Genomic DNA, 19,982 nt, shown 5'->3' on the forward strand with positions numbered 1-19,982 from the left:
CAGTTATATCAGTACACTCGTAACAACCCAAGTACAACGAAACTTCTATTATATCAAACAAGGCCTCATGTATCAAAATAGCAATTGTTTTTTTTCTCCTTCCTTTCTGTTTACACTCATTAGAGGGCCATGGTTATTTGCCTATTCAAAGTGTGGACTGAATGAGTGCAGTTTGGTTTTCAATAGCCTATTGTTCATGTGAAAATATAGATATATTGCATTGAAATAGGTGATCTGGTTGTGTAAAGCAAATTTGTAATGAATAAGATGTTATTTTAAAAACGTGTTTAATTGACCATTTGATAACGCGAGCGATTGAGCAAAACTACGATTCCCAGACTACACTTCACTGCATTTCCGGTCCTGCGCGGTTTCTGGAGCGGATTGGAACCCGGAGTCAGGATTCTGTAAATGTGTAGTTGTTGGATAGCAGGTAACGTGTTTATTTCTGCAGTTTGAACAAACAACAATTGTGCCACCGTGCAGAACACACTATTTTTAATTTGCATGGTGCACACGGAAAGTCCCGGAGGGGTCAGAATAACGCCGTTCTGACGTTGAAATGTACTGGCTCCAGATGGGGTTTGCGTCTCCATTCCATCCGCCATGCCGATTGTTCTTTGTTACATTTACATTGCCGCAAAATACGAGTCTGAGATCTGAGTTAAAACCCGGCTAGAGTTCGGAAACCGGTGAAAACCGGGATCCTATTCTTATTGTGTAGCTACTCCCCTGGTGAATTGTGATTAGCGTAAAATGTATAGCGTTATTTTCATACTGGAGAAGTGTAACGTTATGGCCTTTGCTTTAGTGAAGTCTCCATACATTTACCACACCACTGCTTTTGTCCAGAATATAGCTCCAGGTTGATTTATCCACATGAATCAAGAAGTGTAGGCCTTACATTAGCCACTCCTTTGGTCTACTTCAGAGGATTGCATACATTCTTCAGAATTAATTAAGTTGACCAACCTATTTGGGATTTATAAATGTATTTCTCTTGCAACCAACAGCCTATCTCTATAATGATCATGTTGTAATAATGTAATGATAATCTCTAAGTAAAAATAGGTAGCCTACTGATCTTGTAAATAGATTGGTTCCTTATCTTCCATGACCCTTTAAACTCTTGAAAGTTTTGATTTCAATAAAGCAAATGATACACATGTTACAAAGGTTTGTAACACCATCCCTTTCTCCTTTTTAAAAAAATTGTAGATTGTCATAATGACGGAGCAAACACCAGATGAGTTTATCTGTGAGTATACTGAAAACTTCAATGCCTTGAAATGGCAAAGTGCGCATTGCCATTCTATTGTAGCTCTCACTTGGTCTGCACATGCGTGTGTGTGGCGCCCTACAGGTGCATATGTGTGTATTTCACATTGTGCATGCCTGTGCCTATTTAGACATAACCCACTGGGCACAGACGTCGATTCAACATAATTTCATTGAAATTACATGGAAACAAGGTTGATTCAACCAGTGTGTGCCCATTGGGAAGGGTATGTGATATGTCAACCTCGTCTCAGAGCATTTCGTATTATTCTGTACGTAAATTGCCCCACTCCATTTAGGATAATACTGTATGCCTGCTGTAAGTTGGCTATATGCAGCCTAAACAGAAAGAGGAATGTGGACAGAGACCTACTAGAGCAGCACAACCCCCTCAAGATTCTGAGCCTGCCTGGCAGGGTTGGTCCTACAAAGCCAGCGCCCCCTGATGGGAGAGCATAATATACAAGGACATTCTCAAAGCTGCTAATGAGAACCTTGATGACCTTGTACCTAGCCGGTGTGGTACCCCCAACCAGGTAGTGGCAGGGCTGGCAACACTGGCTGCAGTAACCCATGGGGAGGGGGTCACAATCGGACAATCAGAGAGGGGGCATATTATTGTGACCCTGGTGGGGTCACAATAATATAATCAAAGGTCTGACTGCACAAAGAGGCTTAGGAAAATGGTCACAACGGGGGACCAGTGTGTGTGTGTATCTGATCTCCATCACCTAGGACTAAACATTGGTTAATCAAATCTCCCCATTTTTGCCAATTCTGCTCAATCTTGCATGCTTTCTCAAACAGCTGTAACTGGATATGCATTTGTAAATCAAGTCTTTTCTTGAGTTGGGCTCTGTGATGTAACAACCGTTGAGCATCTGAGCTTATGGTTGATTGTGCCGAAAAGGGGTTGAGTGTGTAAGAGTGTGTGTGTGTATGTATCCCACATCTGTTGCTAGGGGGTAAGGATGTGACGGTCAATATAGGATGAATCACAATAATTGTTTTCTATAATAATAATTGCTTGAACTGAACTGTCAACATTATTATGCATATTTATTGTTAATGATGGGAATTGAGATACATTTTCAAAAATCTTGCGTATCGTTTTTTTAAAGAGCTATGTATACAGCAAATTGAGGTAAGAGCAATGGAAATGCTTTTAGCGGAAATCTGCTTCAGTTTGTGGGTGGCACTGTGTGCTCTTTTCAAAGGATGGATCCTGGCCTCTTGTGGGGCCTAGGGATCCGGGGGGATGGGGGTGGCCGGTCAGTCACTGGGATGACTACCCAATATGTGATTTGGAGGGGCTTTAACAGGTGGAATAGTGGAGAACAATTGGAGGGTTACTTAGTAGCAATACAAATATCATGGTATAGTTATATGGATACTCAATCACTATGGTACTTTGTAATGGTAAATTTACAAATATATATTATGATAAATAGATTTGAAACTTGTATCTCATTATGGTAATTGGTGAAATAAGTATAGACAGTTCTAATTGTAATGGCTTAGCAGATAATAAGAAAAGACAAATAATATTTGCCTGGCTAAAAGAGAAGGAATATAATATCTATTGTTTACAGGAAACTCATTCAACCATTTTAGTTGAAGTTGTGTAGAAAAAGGACTGGGGGAGTGAAATATACTTCTCCCATGGGCAAAGAAACTAAAAAGGGGTGATGATATTAATTAACAGTAATTTTGATCTGAATGTGCAAATTGTTCAAACAGATCTGCAAGGTAGATGGATTCTTTTAAATATGTTATTGGACCATAAACAGATATGGCTCATTAACCTTTACGGACCAAATAATTTATTTGAAAATATATATAATCAATTATCAACCCTACAAGCAATACACAACTCTATTATTACGGTGGGGGATTATAATACTGTTTTAAATACCTCAATGGACCATAAAGGAAATCACACTACAAACTATCACCCTCATGCTCTTAAGGAAATCATGAATGTCATGGATATATTGGAACTAGTGGATATATGGAGACTTAAATATCCTGACCTAGTGAGATATACATGGAGGAGGTTTAATATCCTGACCTAGGGAGATATACATGGTGGAGGCTCAGTCAAGCTAGTTATATATTTGTCGTTGGCACCAAACGTTTAAAAAGTGTTGATAGGGGACAAAATGCGGTCGGACCATCAGATAATTGGCATATACATAACTCTTACTGAATATCCTTATGGGCGAGGATCCAGATTCTCTTATTGTATGGGACACTTTTAAATGTGCCTTTAGAGGTCAGTACTCAGCTCTAAAGCGAAAGCAATGTAGGTCAAAAGAGTTCATATTAACATAGGAAATAGAGGGACTAACAGTACAGATGGCAATAAAAACTGTACCAAAAATGCACAGAACACGTTAGAGGAAAAACAAAAAGAAATGGAGGAACTTATTCAAGAAAGATCAAGTGTAATATATTATAAAAATAAAGCAAACTGGATGGAATATGGGGAAAAATGCACCAAATACTTTTTTAATCTTCAACATAGAAATGCTACCAAAAATTATTTACTGAAACGTGTTACAAATGACACCCTTGATTCACCAAATTATATAATTGATGGAATTAAAGCCTTTAAGGCCGGGAAAACTCCAGCGCTGGATGGCATACCAATTGAGGTGTATTTTATGATATACTCAGAGGATCGTTATTAGCATGTTTTAACCACTCCTATGTAAATGGTAGATTATCGGACATTCAACAAGAAGGTCTGATTTAATTTTACTGAAACAGGATACAAGTGGTAAATCTAAAGATCCAGTCCATGAAAAAAAGTCGAGGCCCCTTACACTTAAAAAATTATAGCAAAATGTGTATCGCATAGAATTAAAAAGGTATTGTCGGATATTACTCTTTCTAATCAGACAGGTTTTTTACATGGATGATACATTGGAGATAATATAAGACAAGTACTGGAAACAATAGAACACTATGAACATCTGGGAAACCAGGCCTGCTATTCATAGCTGAGTTTGAAAAGGCTTTTGATAAAGTACGACAGGAGTTTATAGATAAATGCCTGGAACATTTACATTTTGGACGATCTCTTATAAAATGGGTTAAAGTCATGTATAGTAAAATGGGTTAAAGCTGATCTACCCCCTAAAAAATAAATACAAATAAATAAAAAAAATACTATATGTTATGTTTGGTATGGTTACATAAGACAGATGGTTACTTTAAGGCAAAAACGAAAGGAGGGTGGTTGGTCGAAGTGGGCGTATAACGTGAACGTCTAGCAACCCAAAGATTGCAAGTTCGAATCTCATCACAGACAACTTTAGCATTTTAGCTAATTAGCAACTTTTCAACTACTTACTACTTTTTAGCTACTTTGCAACTACTTAGCATGTTAACTATCCCTACCCCTAATCGTAACCCTTTTAGCTAACCCTAACCATAGCCCTTTAACCAAACTCCTAAACTTAACCTTAACCACTAGCCTAGCAAATTTTAGCGAGCTAGCTAACGTTAGCCACCTAGCTAGAATTAGTAACATATCATACGTTTTGCAAATTCGTAACATATAATATGAATTGTAATAAGTAAGATATCATACGAAATGGGTGATGGACAGCCACAAATGAATACATACCATACGAAATGTAACATGTCATACTAAATGGAGTGTCCCACATTTATATACAGTATAATTCGAAATGATCTGAGACCAAGTTGGATATGTGGTATCTGATAAGTGACTTTTTGATGGTACCTCTCAGGGTGTGAGGACTGTGGGCAGTATCATGACTCTGAGTGTCCAGAGCTGGGACCAGTAGTGACTGTACAGGACTCATTCGTTCTCAGCAGAGCTCGGTGAGTAAAAGTCCACCATGCAAAATACACAATGAGAGGGTTACTGAGTTGACTCCAGCATGGAGAGGGTTTCTAGCTTAGCTTAAAATCTTACAAATGGTGTCTTTAAAGATGGCAATATTTAACCTGATATCTGAGGAACAGAAATGGAGGAGGCAATGTATTGGTAGATGTTGTATTGTTTGTGTTTGTCATTGGTCAGGTCTTCTCTGCCGGAAAATCTGGAGATCAGACAGGTGCCAGATGGAAAGGAGGGAGTGTTTGTCCTCCGACGGTTGGTCAATAGGACCAGGTTTGGACCGTTTGAGGCTAAGAGGGTGTCCCACCTGGACAAAGAAGGCCTGTTTCCTCTGAAGGTGCTTTCTCAACATAGGGTGCTAATTTTATGGAGAAGATGTGTATGTCTTATACAGTTGAAGTCGGAAGTTTACATACACTTAGGTTGGAGTTATTAAAACTCATTTTTCAACCACTCCACAGATTTCTTGTTAACAAACTATAGTTTTGGCAAGTCGGTTAGGACATCTACTTTGTGCATTCATCATTCCCAAGGTTCATCCTTGGGAGCAATTTCCAAACACCTGAAGGTACCACGTTCATCTGTACAAACAATAGTACGCATGTTTAAACACCATGGGACCACGCAGCCATCATACCGCTCTCCTAGAGATGAATGTACTTTGGTGCGAAAAGTGCAAATCAATCCCAGTACAACAGCAAAGGACCTTGTGAAGATGCTGGAGGAAACGGGTACAAAAGTATCTATATCCACAGTAAAACGAGTCCTATATCGACATAACCTGAAAGGCCGCTCAGCAAGGAAGAAGCCACTGCTCCAAAACCGCCATAAAAAATCCAGACTATGGTTTGCAACTGCACATGGGGACAAAGATCACACTTTTTTGGAGAATTGTCCTCTGGTCTGATGAAACAAAAATAGAACTGTTTGGCCATAATGACCATGTTATGTTTGGAGGAAAAAGGGGGAGGCTTGCAAGCCGAAGAACACCATCCCAACCGTGAAGCACGAGGGTGGCAGCATCATGTTGTGAGGGTGCTTTGCTGCAGGAGGGACTGGTGCACTTCACAAAATAGATGGCATCATGAGGAATGAAAATGATGTGGATATATTGAAGCAACATCTCAAGACATCAGTCAGGAAGTTAAAGCTTGGTCACAAATGGGTCTTCCAAATGGAAAATGACCCCAAGCATACTTCCAAAGTTGTGGCAAAATGGCTTAAGGACAACAAAGTCAAGGTTTTGGAGTGGCCATCACAAAGCCCTGACCTCAATCCTATAGAAAATTTGTGGGAAGAACTGAAAAAGCCTGTGCGAGCAAGGAGGCCTACAAACCTGACTCAGTTACACCATCTCTGTCAGGAGGAATGGGACAAAATTCACCCAACTTATTGTGGGAAGCTTATGGAAGGCTACCTGAAACATTTGTCCCAAGTTAAATAATTTAAAGGCAATGCTACCAAATACTAACTGAGTGTATGTAAACTTCTGACCCACTGGGAATGTGATGAAAGAAATAAAAGCTTAAATAAATCATTCTCTCTACTATTATTCTGACATTTCACATTCTTAAAATAAAGTGGTGATCCTAACTGATCTAAGACAGATAATTTTTACTATGATTAAATGTCAGGAATTGTGAAAACTGAGCTTAAAACCTCTTACATCTAGATGTTCCGCTAGCGGAACGCCTCGCCAATATCCAATGATAGAGCGTGGCGCGAATTACAAACACCTCAAAAATCCTAAAACTTCAATTTTTCAAACATATGACTATTTTACACCATTTTAAAGACAAGACTCTCCTTTATCTAACCACATTGTCCTATTTCAAAAAGGCTTTACAACGAAAGCAAAACATTAGATTATGTCAGGAGAGTACCCAGCCAGAAATAATCGGACACCCATTTTTCAAGCTAGCATATAATGTCACAAAAAACAAAACCACAGCTAAATGCAGCACTAACCTTTGATGATCTTCATCAGATGACACACCTAGGACATTATGTTATACAATACATGCATGTTTTGTTCAATCAAGTTCATATTTATATCAAAAACCAGCTTTTTACATTAGCATGTGACGTTCAGAACTAGCATACCCATCGAAAACTTCCGGTGAATTTACTAAATTACTCACGATAAACGTTCACAAAAAACATAACAATTATTTTAAGAATTATAGATACAGAACTCCTTTATGCAATCGCGGTGTCCGATTTTAAAATAGCTTTTCGGTGAAAGCACATTTTGCAATATTCTGAGTAGATAGCCCAGCCATCATGGCTCGCTATTTTGACACCCACCAAGTTTGGCACTCACCAAACTCAGATTTACTATAAGAAAAATTGGATTACCTTTGCTGTTCTTCGTCAAAATGCACTCCCAGGACTTCTACTTCAACACCCAATGTTGTTTTGGTTCCAAATAATCCATAGTTATATCCAAATAGCTGCGTTTTGTTCTTGCGTTCAAGACACTATCCGAAGGGTGACGTGCCGGCGCGTATCGTGACAAAAAAATTCAAAATATTCCATTACCGTACTTCGAAGCATGTCAAACGCTGTTTAAAATCAATTTTTATGCGATTTTTCTCGTAAAATAGCGATAATATTCCAACCGGGAGACCTTGTTTTCGTTCAAACACTGAAAATAGAAAATGGAGTCTGCACATGCACGCGTGCGCCAGTGTCATTGTTCTCAGAACGACCACTTTCCAAAACCCCCACTGTTTTTCGCCCAGGGACTGCAGAGTTATCATTCAACGTTCTGGCGCCTTCTGAGAGCATATGGGACTCTTAGAAAATGTCACGTTACAGCAGAGATCCTCTATTTTTGATAAAGAGGCTACAGAAGACCAAGAAATTGTCAGACAGGGCACTTCCCATATAGAATCTTCTCAGGTTTTGGCCTGCCATATGAGTTCTGTTATACTCACAGACACCATTCAAACAGTTTTAGAAACTTTAGGGTGTTTTCTATCCAAATCAAATAATTATATGCATATTCTAGTTTCTGGGCAGGAGTAATAACCAGATTAAATCGGGTACGTTTTTTTATCCGGACGTGAAAATACTGCAAACCTATCCTAAACAGGTTAAATGTATTTGGCTAAGGTGTAAACTTCTGACTTCAACTGTTGTTTGCAATGGTGCTAATATCCCACTCTGTATTCTCTGTGTCTTTGTTTTGTTGGTGGCCTTGACAGATCTTCCAGAGAGATAACCAGGTAGTCTGTTTTGATGCAGCCAATGAGGATGACTGTAACTGGATGATGCTGGTTCGGCCCGCCACTGACCATCAGCACCAGAACATGACTGCTTACCAGCACGACGATGAGGTCTACTTCAACACCTCACAGGTATCATATATCATATACTAATACTCCCAACCAAAGCAACTGAGAACAGTTTTGTCCATTCTGTAGTGGATAGGTCCCAATATCCACACTAGCGTACTATTTGGTGTCCATGGGCAATACATCACTAATAACTGGAAGAGAGATCTCAGACACGGAGATGATTCACTCTACTTTTATATTGTAACCCTCTGTCTTTTCCCCAGGATGTCCTGCCAGGGTCTGAGCTGAGGGTTTGGTATGGGGCCTTCTATGCCAAGAAGATGGAGAGGCCCATGCTGAAAGCCCCAGTCCCTCCACCTCCAGCAGGTATGGAGCTCCACTGGATTCTGCATCATTGTCCCCTGAGATGCAAACTGGTGTACTGTAGCTTTCACCCTACTCTTAACGCAGATCGATTAAGTGTTCTGATGCTAAACTCATAATGAATGTGAAATATGTGACATTGTTGTACTATTGTTTTTCCTTCAGTTGTGCATACTGCCTGTACCAAGCCAGAGGGGACTTTGGGTAAAGCTGGACCATCACTGCCCCTTGTGGTGGGAGAGAAGGATGCAGGTGAGTTCACTTCCAGAGATGCCACAAATACTTTGCGGACATACAGTACCAGTCAAAAGTTTGGACACACCTACTCATTCAAGGGTTTTTCTTTCTTTTTTACTATTGTCTACATTGTAGAATAATAGTGAAGACATCAAAACTATGAAATAACATGGAATTATGTAGTAACCAAAAAAGTGTTCAACAAATCAACATATATTTTAGATTTTAGATTCTTCAAAGTAGCTACTCTTTACCTTGATGACAGCTTTGCACACTCTTGGCATTCCACCCTGCATACCACTGCTGGCTTGCTTCTGAAGCTAAGCAGGGTTGTCCTGGTTGGTCCCTGGATGGACCAGATGCTGCTGGAAGTGGTGTTGGAGGGCCAGTAGGAGGCACTCTTTCCTCAGGTCTAAAAAATATCCCAATGTCCCAGGACACCCTTCACACTGCCCTGTGTAGGGTGCCGTCTTTTGGATGGGACGTTAAACGGGTGTCCTGACTCTCTGAGGTCATTAAAGATCCCATGGCACTTATCGTAAGAGTAGGGGTGTTAACCCCGGTGTCCTGGCTAAATTCCCAATCTGGCCTTCAAACCATCACGGTCACCTAATAATCCCCAGTTTACAATTGGCTCTTTCATCCCCCTCCTCTCTCCTGTAACTATTCCCCAGGTCGTTGCTGTAAATGAGAACGTGTTCTCAGTCAACTTACCTGGTAAAAAAAAAAAAATCCCTCAACCAGCTTCACCTGGAAAGCTTTTCCAACAGTCTTGAAGGAGTTCCCATATACTGAGTACTTGTTGGCTGCTTTTCCTTCACTCTGCTGTCCAACTCATTTGGGTTGAGGTCGGGTGATTGTGGAGGGCAGGTCATCTGATGCAGCACTCCATCACTCTCCTTCTTGGTCAAAGAGCCCTTACACGGCCTGGATGTGTGTTGGGTCATTGTCCTGTTGAAAAACAAATGATAGTGGGACTAAGCGCAAACCAGATGGGATGGTGTATCGCTGCAGATTTCTGTGGTAGCCATGCTGGTTAAGTGTGCCTTGAATTCTAAATAAATCACTGACTGTGTCACCAGCAAAGCACCATCACACCTCCTCCTCCATGCTTCACGGTGGGAACCATTCATGCGGAGATCATCCGTTCACTTACTCTGCGTCTTACAAAGACACGGCGGTTGTAACCAAAATCTCAAATTTGGACTCATCAGACCAAAGGACAGATTTCCACCAGTCTAATGTCCATTGCTCATGTTTCTTGGCCCAAGCAAGTCTGTTCTTCTTTTTGGTGTCCTTTAGTAGTGGTTTCTTTGCAGCAATTCGACCATGAAGGCCTGATTCACTCAGTCTCCTCTGAACATTTGATGTTGAGATGTGTCTGTTACTTTAACTCTGTGAAGCATTTATTAACTCTGGGTCTTCCTTTCCTGTGGCGGTCCTCATGAGAGCCAGTTTTGTCATAGCACTTGATGGTTTTTGCGACTGCACTTGAAGAAACTTTCAAAGTTATTGAAATTTTCCGTATTGACTGACCTTCATGTCTTAAAGTAAGGATGGACTGTAGTTTCTCTTTGCTTATTTGAGCTGTTCTTGCCATAATATGGACTTGGTATTTGATCAAATATGGCTATCTTCTGTATACCACCCCTACCTTGTCACAATACAACTGATTGACTGAAAGAAAACACTTTGAAGTTTGTAGAAATATAAAAATAATGTAGGAGAATATAACACAATAGATATGGTAGGAGAAAATCCAAAGAAAAACAGCCTGAATTATTTTTGAGAGAGAGACCGTCCTCTTAGAATGGCAAGTAAAAGGTCATATTGAAAATTAGCTCCCTGGATGCAATTCCTATGGCTAGCACAGGGTGTCAGCAGTCTATGGTCAAGGTTTCAGGCTTGTAACTTCAAAAACGAGTAAGAAAAATCAGTTTTAGTACAGGGACACAGTCTTTGAAATTCGTGTTTGAGCACGCCATGAAGACAGGACGCACCTGCTAAAATCTGTTTCCTATTGGACACAGTCTTGGAAATTCGTGTTTGCGCACGCCATGAAGACAGGACGCACCTGTTAAAATCAGTTTCCTATTGAACATACTTCTTTCCGTAAGAAATATTATAGTTTGATTACATTTTAGGGTATCTGAGGAGTAAATTGAAATGTATTTTGACTTGTTGAAACAAAGTTTAGTTGTAGATTTTCGGATTTCTTTCTCTGCATGTTGAACGAGTGGATTACTTAAATCGGGGGCACCAACTAAACTGACTTTTTGAGATACAAAGAAGGATTTTATCTAATAAAACAACACTACATGTTATAGCTGGGACCCTTTGGATGACAAATCAGAGGAAGATTTTCAAAAAGTAAGTGAATATTTAATCGTTATTTGTGAATGTATGAAACCTGAGCTGGTGGAAAAATATTTTGATGTGGGGCTCCGTCCTCAAACAATCGCATGGCATGTTTTCGCTGTAATAGCTACTGTAAATTGGACAGTGCAGTTAGATTAACAAGAATTTAAGCTTTCAACCGATATAAGACACTTATATGTACCTAAATGTTTAATATCTATAATTTGTATGATTATTTATTTGAATTGCGTGCCCTCCAGTTAAACCGGAAGTTGTCCCGCTAGCGGGACGCCTATCCCAAACTTAACAAGGCTCACCTGTTAATTAAAATGCGTTCCAGGTGACAATCTCATGAAACTGGTTGAGAGAATGCCAAGTGTGTGCAAAGCAGTCATCAAGGCAAAGGATGGCTACTTTGAAGAATCTCAAATATAAAATATATATAACCTTTCCTTCCTTAATATACCAGCACATCCATTATATAGAAGGCTTCCATGATGGTTGAGGGCTTCAGAGTTGGGTTAAGACAGGCGGCTGAATTGCTCATATTAATCAGGACAATATTTAAGAGGAAGAGATGCTCTTCTGTGTTTACATGAAAAACTTGTTGCCAGATCACCTGCTAAGCCACCTCCAGGAACTGAAGGCTGTAGCCCTGCCCCCTGACAACCAGCCTCAGCAGCTGGAGGAAGCAGAACTAGTAACCCCTGACAACCAGCCTCAGCAGCTGGAGGAAGCAGAACTAGTAACCCCTGACGACTGCCTCAGTGCTGAGCCCATCCCTGCTCCTCCCCCTCTGCCATCTCTTAAGAGAAGTACGGGGAAGAGGGCCAAAGGAGGACGGAAACCTAGTGCTGCAACTATAGCGGCACAGAAGAAAAGTGAGACCGGTTCCACCTCTTTTTCGTTGTTACATTATTGACTACCCCATCACATGCACTGTTCAATTTCCACCATATTCTCTCTTCAAAATGTGATTTTCATTTATACCTTCCTGCTTTTAGTTGCAGCGTCATTAGAGCCAGTAGAAAAAGCCCTCAACACGGGCCCTACAGACGGAGGAGAGGCCATGCCGGATGACAATGACCTGGAGATTGGCCCTGATGAGGTGGCTGTCACCATGCCCAGGCTTACCCGCACCCTCCTCTCCGCTGGGAAGTAAGGATCAACACCCTTTCCACTATACTGTCATGACTTACATTGCCAAAGTAAATGTCTCTAAGTAGAGTCCTAATTTTTCATCGCTATCTTTCAACTACAGTTAAACTTTCATCATATTCTTACTTTACTGTACACATATGGACAATAAACGTCATCAATCAGTTCTTCCATAGACTTTGGAAGATGCCAGGCTTGCTTTCAATCACTCTCCACACTGTCTTGTCCCTCTCTCCTCTCTCTCACTCTCTCACTCTCTCCACACTGTCTTGTCCCTCTCTCCTCTCTCTCACTCTCTCCACACTGTCTTGTCCTTCTCTCCTCTCTCTCACTCTCTCCACACTGTCTTGTCCCTCTCTCTTCTCTCTCACTCTTTCTACTATCTTGCCCTTGTTTCTTCTTCCCAGGCCTGAGTCGAGGAAGAGGTTCCTGAGGCAGGGAGTAGACCATAAGAGGGTTTACAAGTGCACCCTCTGCAACAAGGTCTTTCAGAACAGCAGCAACCTCAACAGACACATCCGCTCCCACGGTAATGCTCCCGCCTCTACTCCCTCCTTTTTTTGTCCCTGTGTTTTTTGTGCCAGGACTTCTCTCTGAAGAGCAGCATCCGTGGAGATCACTGTGATTACTAATCATCAATCTACACACAATACCCCATAATGACAAAGAAAAAACAGGTTTTTAGAAATTTGTGCAATTTATTAAAAAAACTGAAATACCTTATTTACACATGGATTCAAACCCTTTTCTATGAGACTCGAAATTGAGCTCAGGTGCATCCTGTTTCCATTGATCATCCTTGAGATGTTTCTGCAACTTGATTGGAGTCCACCTGTGGTAATTTCAATTGATTGCACATGATTTGGAAAGGCACATGCCTGTCTATATAAGGTCCCACAGTTGACAGTGCATGTCAGAGCAAAAACCAAGCCATGAGGTTGAAGGAATTGTCCGTAGTTCTCCGAGACATGATTGTGTCGAAGCACAGATCTGGGGAAGGCTACCAAAAAAATTATGCAGCGAAGAAGGTCCCCAAGAACACAGTGGCCTCCATCATTCTTAAATGGAAGACATTTGGAACCACCAAGACTCTTCCTAGAGCTGAGCAATCGGGGGAGCGGATCTGGGGAGAAGGGTCTTGGTCAGGTGACCAAGAACCCGATGGTCACTCTGACAGAGCTCCAGAGTTCCTCTGTGGAGATTGGAGAACCTTCCAGAAGGACAACCATGTCTGCAGCACTCCACCAATCAGGCCTTTATGGTATAGTTGCCAGATGGAAGCCACTCTTCAGTAAAAGGCACATGGCAGCCCTCTTGGAGTTTGCCAAAAGGCACCTAAAGACTCTCTGAACCATGAGAAACAAAATTCTCTGGTCTGATGAAACAAAGATTGAACTATTTGGCCTGAATGCCAAGCATCACGTCTGGAGGAAACCTGGCACATTCCCTTCGGTAAAGCATGTTGGTGGCAGCAACTTGCTGTGGGGATGTTTTTCAGGGACTGGGAGACTAGTCAGGATCGAGGGAAACATGAACAGAGCAAAGTACAGAGAGATCCTTGAAGTAAACCTGCTCCAGAGAGCTCAAGACCACAGGTTCACCTTCCAACAGGACAACAACCCTAAGCACACAGCCAAGACAACGCAGGAGTGGCTTCGGGACATATCTCTGAATGTCCTTGAGGGGCCCAGCCAGAGCCCACACTTGAACCCGATTGAACATCTCTAGAGAGACCTGAAAATAGCTGTGCAGCTACGCTCCCTGACAGAGCTTGAGAAGATCTGCAGAGAAGAATGGGAAAAACTCCCCAAATACAGGTGTGCCAAGCTTGTAGCGGCATACCCAAGAACACTCAAGACTATAATCGCTGCCAGGTGCTTCAACAAAGTACTGAGTAAAGGGTCTGAATACTTATGTAAATATGATCTTTTTTTATATACATTTGCAAATAAAACATTAAAAAAAAAACAGTTTTGATTTGTATTTATTTACATTTTTACATTTTAGTCATTTAGCAGACGCTCTTATCCAGAACGACTTACTGTAGTGAATGCATACATTTTTTTCCATACTGGTCCCCCGTGGGAATCGAACCCACAACCCTGGCGTTGCAAACACCATGCTCTACAAACTGAGCCACACGGGACCAGTATGGGGTGTTGTGTGTCAATTTATGAGGGGGGAATAACATTTTAATCAATTTTAGAATAAGGCTTTAACGTAACAAAATGTGGAAAAAGTCAAGAGGTCTGAATACTTTCCGAATGCTCTGTATCATACAGACATACACATATACACAATAATACATACGGTATGTTTTGTTTGTTTGCCTGTGCTCTCTTAGGTGATAAGCTGTTTAAATGTGATGACTGTGACAAGATGTTCAGCCGCAAGGAGAGCTTGAAACAGCACATCTCATACAAGCACAGCAAAAACGAGGTAGGCACACCAAGATCAATGCTTTTGGCCTTTACAGCTTTTCCCCAGGATAGTCATTTTTTCTGTTGCAGTGGATAGCTCCTTGATTCACTGTACATTGTGTGTATCACTCATGTATCACTTGTGTGTCTCCCCCTCCAGCTCGACGTAGAGTACAGGTACAAATGTAACACATGCGACAAAGCCTTCCGTGTGGAGAATGCATTGAAGTTCCACAACTGTAGGACAGGTAAGTTCACCATGAATTGGAAACATAATTTAGTTGCAGACCATTTGTTGGGGTGTCGGCAATCTTTTTCCACCTTTTGAAAGACTTCTGATGTTACTGCACAGTTGTGTCCCTTGTTGTACTGTACTGTTTCATCATCCTATCCATCATTATGTATTTAATTTAATGACTAGTTTGATTGTTTGTTCTTGGTCCTGTGGTGGCAGATGACAAGACATTCCAGTGTGAGATCTGCTCGAGGTTCTTCTCCACCAACAGTAACCTCTCTAAGCACAAGAAGAAGCATAGAGAGAAGCTTTACACCTGTGAGATCTGCAGCAAGATGTTCTACCGCAAGGACGTTATGCAGGACCACCAGAGGAGACATACTGCGGGTCAGTACTGGCAGAGGGACCAGGAGGGCGTGATCTTTCTTTATTACTATTGTATTGATACTCTGGCGGTTATTATACGTTTGAAGTATGTTCTAGTATATGATGTACTTGATTGTATACATCAACACAGCAGAGCTTTTACAAGTGGCTGGATCATGACGTGTTATATCCCAAAGCATCAATCAACACTTCTCTCAGCACCTTAGTGCTCAGCTGTACTGTTATTGTATGTCTCAGCAAACCCAAAAGACCTGAAGAGTGAGGAGCTGGAGGCCAATGGGGAGGAAGGGAGCAAATACAGGAAGGAGCCTTCAGAGTGTCCTATCTGTGGCAAGGTGAGATGACACAGATACCTGAAAATATATCAAATAATATTTGAAAGAAGATATTTACCCTGACTGTGTGTATCCAGGTGTTTTCCTGCAGGAGCAACATGAACAAGCATCTGCTGACTCACGGGGATAAGAAGTACACCTGTGAGATCTGCGGACGCAAGTTCTTCAGAGTGGACGTCCTGAGGGACCATATTCACGTGCACTTTAAGGTGAGAGAGATTAGGTTGATTTTGCAATAAAACGTTTAGTTCATGCTTCTTTTGACCTTCGACATTACGAAATATTTGGCAAACTCTCAAAAATGACAGAATGAGATAGAGATTGACACTAGGTCCATATTGGTGTCGTTGTTCAACTTCTTGTGGTTGTGTGTTCCGAAGGACATAGCCCTGATGGACGAGCAGGAGAGGGAGGAGTTCACCAGGAAGATTGGCATCTCAGTGGACAGCAGTGACAACACTGATGATGAGGATGAAGACGATGACCAAGAGACCCACAAATACAGCTGCAAGAAGTGTCAGGTCAGTCACACACACACAGACATATACTCCATATCTCTGGCCGATGTGAGTAAGACTTTTATGGACATACTCAACCACTCCCTGTCCCAGTCTATAATCTCCACATGCTTCAAGGTGTCCACCACTGTTCCTGTACCCAAGCAAGCAAAGGTAACCTGACTATTGCTTTGAGCTCCACCTTACTTGACAACCCGGACCCACTACAATTTGCATACCGCCCCAACAGATTCACGGATGACACAATCGCCATTGCACAGCACACTGCCCTATCCAATCTGGACAAGAGGAATACCTTTGTGAGAATGCTGTTCACAGCTCAGCTTTCAACACCATAGTCTCCTCCAAGCACATCATTAAGCTCAGGGGGCCCCTCAGAGGTGTGTGCTCAGCCACCTGTACTACCTGTTCACCCACGACTCCAACACCATCATTAAGTTTGCAGACGACACAACGGTGGTAGACCTGATCACAGACACTGACAAAACTACGTGGAGGACGTTAGAGACCTGGCAGAGTGGTGCCAGGACAACAACCTCTCCCTCAATGTCAGTAAGACCAAGGAGCTGAATGTGGACTACAGGAAACGGGAGGGAGCACACCCCCATCCGCATCGATGGGACTGCGGTGGAGAAGGTCAAAAGCTTCAAGTTCATCGGCGTGCACATCACAGAGGACCTGACATGGTCCCAACACACAGACTTCAACCTCAGGTGACTGATGAAATTTGGCATGGCCTCTCGGATCCTCATGAAATTCTATAGATGCACCATTGAAAAATTATTGTCTGGCTGCATCACCGCCTGGTATGGCAACTGCACCACCCTCAACCGCAAGGCTCTACAGAGGGTGGTGCAGACGAACCAATACATACAGTTGAAGTCGGAAGTTTACATACACCTTAGCCAAATACATTTAAACTGAGTTTTTCACAATTCCTGACATTTAATCCTAGTAAAAATTCCCTGTCTTGGTTCAGTTAGGATCAAAACTTTATTTTAAGAATGTGAAATGTCAGAATAATAGTAGAAAGAATGATTTATTTCAGCTTTTATTTTAAGTTTACATACACTCAATTAGTATTTGGTAGCTTTGCCTTTAAATCGTTTAACTTGCGTCAAATGTTTCGGGTGCCCTTCCACAAGCTTCCCACAATAAGTTGGGTGAATTTTGGCCCATTCCTCCTGACAGAGATGGTGTAACTGAGTCAGGTTTGTAGGCCTCATGGCTCGCACATGCTTTTTCAGTTCTGCCCATACATTTTCTATTTGTTTGAGGTCAGGGCTTTGTGATGGCCACTCCAATACCTTGACTTTGGAAGACCCGTTTGCGACCAAGCTTTAACTTCCCGACTGATGTCTTGAGATGTTGCTTCAATATATCCACATAATTTTAATTCCTTATGATGCCATCTATTTTGTGAAGTGCACCAGTCCCTCCTGCAGCAAAGCACCCCCACAACATGATGCTGCCACCCCCGTGCTTCACAGTTGGGATGGTATTCTTCGGCTTGCAAGCCTCCCCCTTTTTCCTCCAAACATAGTAATGGTCATTATGGCCAAACAGTTCTATTTTTGTTTCATTAGACCAGAGAACATTTCTCCAAAAAGTACGATCTTAGTCCCCATGTGCAGTTGCAAACCGTAGTCTGGCTTTTTTATGGCAGTTTTGGAGCAGTGGCTTCTTCCTTGCTGAGCGGCCTTTCAGGTTATGTCGAAATAGGACTCATTTTACTGTGGATATAGATACCTTTGTACCTGTTTCCTCCAGCATCTTCACAAGGTCCTTTGCTGTTGTTCTGGGATTGATTTGCACTTTTCACACCAAAGTACGTTCATCTCTAGGAGACAGAACGCGTCTCCTTCCTAAGCGGTATGACGGCTGCGTGCTCCCATGGTGTTTAAACTTGCGTACTATTGTTTGTACAGATGAACATGGTACCTTCAGCGTTTGGAAATTGCTCCCAAGGATGAACCAGACTTGTGGAGGTCTACAAATATTTTTCTGGGGTCTTGGCTAGTTTCTTTTGATTTTCCCATGATGTCAAGCAAAGAGGCACTGAGTTGAAAGGTAGGTAGGTCTTGAATACATCCACAGGTACACAGATGTCAATTAGCCTTTCAGAAGCTTCTAAAGCCATGACATCATTTTCTGGAATTTTCCAAGCTGTTTAAAGGCACAGTCAAATTAGTCTATGTAAACTTCTGACCCACTGGAACTGTGAGACAGTGAATTATAAGTGAAGTAATCTGTCTGTAAACAATTGTTGGAATAATGACTTGTGTCATGCACAAAGTAGATGTCCTAACCGACTTGCCAAAACTATAGTTGATTAACAAGAAATTTGTGGAGTGGTTGAAAAACGAGTTTTAATGACTCCAACCTAAGTGTATGTAAACTTCCGACTTCAACTGTAACTGGGGGCGAGTTCTCTGCTCTCCAGGACATTTACACCAGGCGGTGTCTGAGGAAGGCCCGGAAGATCGTCAAGGACTCCAGTCACCCGAGCCACAGACTGCTCACTCCGCTACCATCTGGCAAGCGGTATCAGAGTATCGGGTCTCGGACCAACAGGCTCCGAGACAGCTTCAACCACAAGGCCACCAGACTGCTGAACAGCTAATTCAAGCTGTCTAATTACTCAGACCTGTACCTTAGAGACTATTTGCACTGACCCTCCACACATCCAACGCTTACACACACACACACACACACACACACACACACACACACACACACACACACACACACAATTACACACACACACACACACACACACACACACTGCTGCTGTTCTATTTATATACTATTTTATTCAACTGCACGACCAAAATACTCTCCAATTTATATTTGTAGATAGTTACTTTACATAGCACATTCATCATTCATACTGTATATCCTACTGTGTATATCAGTTATATTACTATGTTTACTATTATTATGCATACTAATTTCTCCCACAACTTTTACATTTTTATTTCACTTTCGATTATATTGATATTTCTACTGCACTGTTGAGTGAGCTTGCAAGTAAGTATTTCGCTGCATCGTTTATACCTGCTGTGAACTGTGTATGTGACGAATAAACTTTGATTTGACACACACACATATTCACACAAATTCCACATCCCGACACACATTCTGTCACACAAACAAACCTTCACCACTGTGGTAGTCAAACAGACACACTCACACTCTTCATGTTAGACCCTGATGTCTTTGTATTTGTAGGTGACGTTCTTCAAGGGCAGAGACTACCTGAAGCACATCATGGACTTCCACAAAGAGAGGGGTTATGGCTGCATCATCTGTAACCGGCGCTTTGCTCTAAAAGCCACATACCATGCCCACCTGGTCATCCACAGAGAACAGCTCCCAGACCCTGCAGTGCAGAGGTGAGACGGGGGACATAGAGATGAGAGACAGGGGCATGGGTCAGGGGTGGAGAGAGATGAGACACAGGGATATGGGACAGGGATGGAGAGAGATGGGTAGAAAACCGGTGGGGACCGGGGAG

The 19,982-nt window shown here is 41.9% G+C and overlaps 1 protein-coding gene across 4 annotated transcripts in view; it reads left to right on the plus strand.

Moving 5' to 3' along the window:
- Nucleotides 1-365: 365 nt before the first annotated feature.
- The window catches only part of LOC106603529 (PR domain zinc finger protein 15), a 29,606-nt gene continuing 9,989 nt past the window's right edge, over nt 366-19,982 (plus strand). Inside the window, exons 1-17 of one of the 4 annotated variants that reach the window (XM_014197347.2) lie at nt 366-433; nt 1,219-1,258; nt 5,040-5,133; nt 5,336-5,489; nt 8,362-8,514; nt 8,718-8,820; nt 8,983-9,069; nt 12,027-12,293; nt 12,417-12,570; nt 12,978-13,099; nt 14,915-15,009; nt 15,151-15,238; nt 15,445-15,612; nt 15,850-15,947; nt 16,025-16,156; nt 16,328-16,468; nt 19,697-19,860. In XM_014197347.2, the coding sequence (XP_014052822.2) occupies nt 1,228-1,258; nt 5,040-5,133; nt 5,336-5,489; nt 8,362-8,514; nt 8,718-8,820; nt 8,983-9,069; nt 12,027-12,293; nt 12,417-12,570; nt 12,978-13,099; nt 14,915-15,009; nt 15,151-15,238; nt 15,445-15,612; nt 15,850-15,947; nt 16,025-16,156; nt 16,328-16,468; nt 19,697-19,860 (2,051 nt within the window). In that variant the 5' untranslated portion in view covers nt 366-433; nt 1,219-1,227. Of the gene's footprint in view, nt 434-1,218; nt 1,259-5,039; nt 5,134-5,335; nt 5,490-8,361; nt 8,515-8,717; nt 8,821-8,982; nt 9,070-12,026; nt 12,294-12,416; nt 12,571-12,977; nt 13,100-14,914; nt 15,010-15,150; nt 15,239-15,444; nt 15,613-15,849; nt 15,948-16,024; nt 16,157-16,327; nt 16,469-19,696; nt 19,861-19,982 lie in introns of those variants that run through there. The other 3 variants (XM_014197348.2, XM_045717113.1, XM_045717112.1) reach the window with 3 other exon arrangements.

This window comes from Salmo salar, chromosome ssa04 (assembly GCF_905237065.1).
Source record: "Salmo salar chromosome ssa04, Ssal_v3.1, whole genome shotgun sequence".
Taxonomy (NCBI): Eukaryota; Metazoa; Chordata; class Actinopteri; order Salmoniformes; family Salmonidae; genus Salmo; species Salmo salar.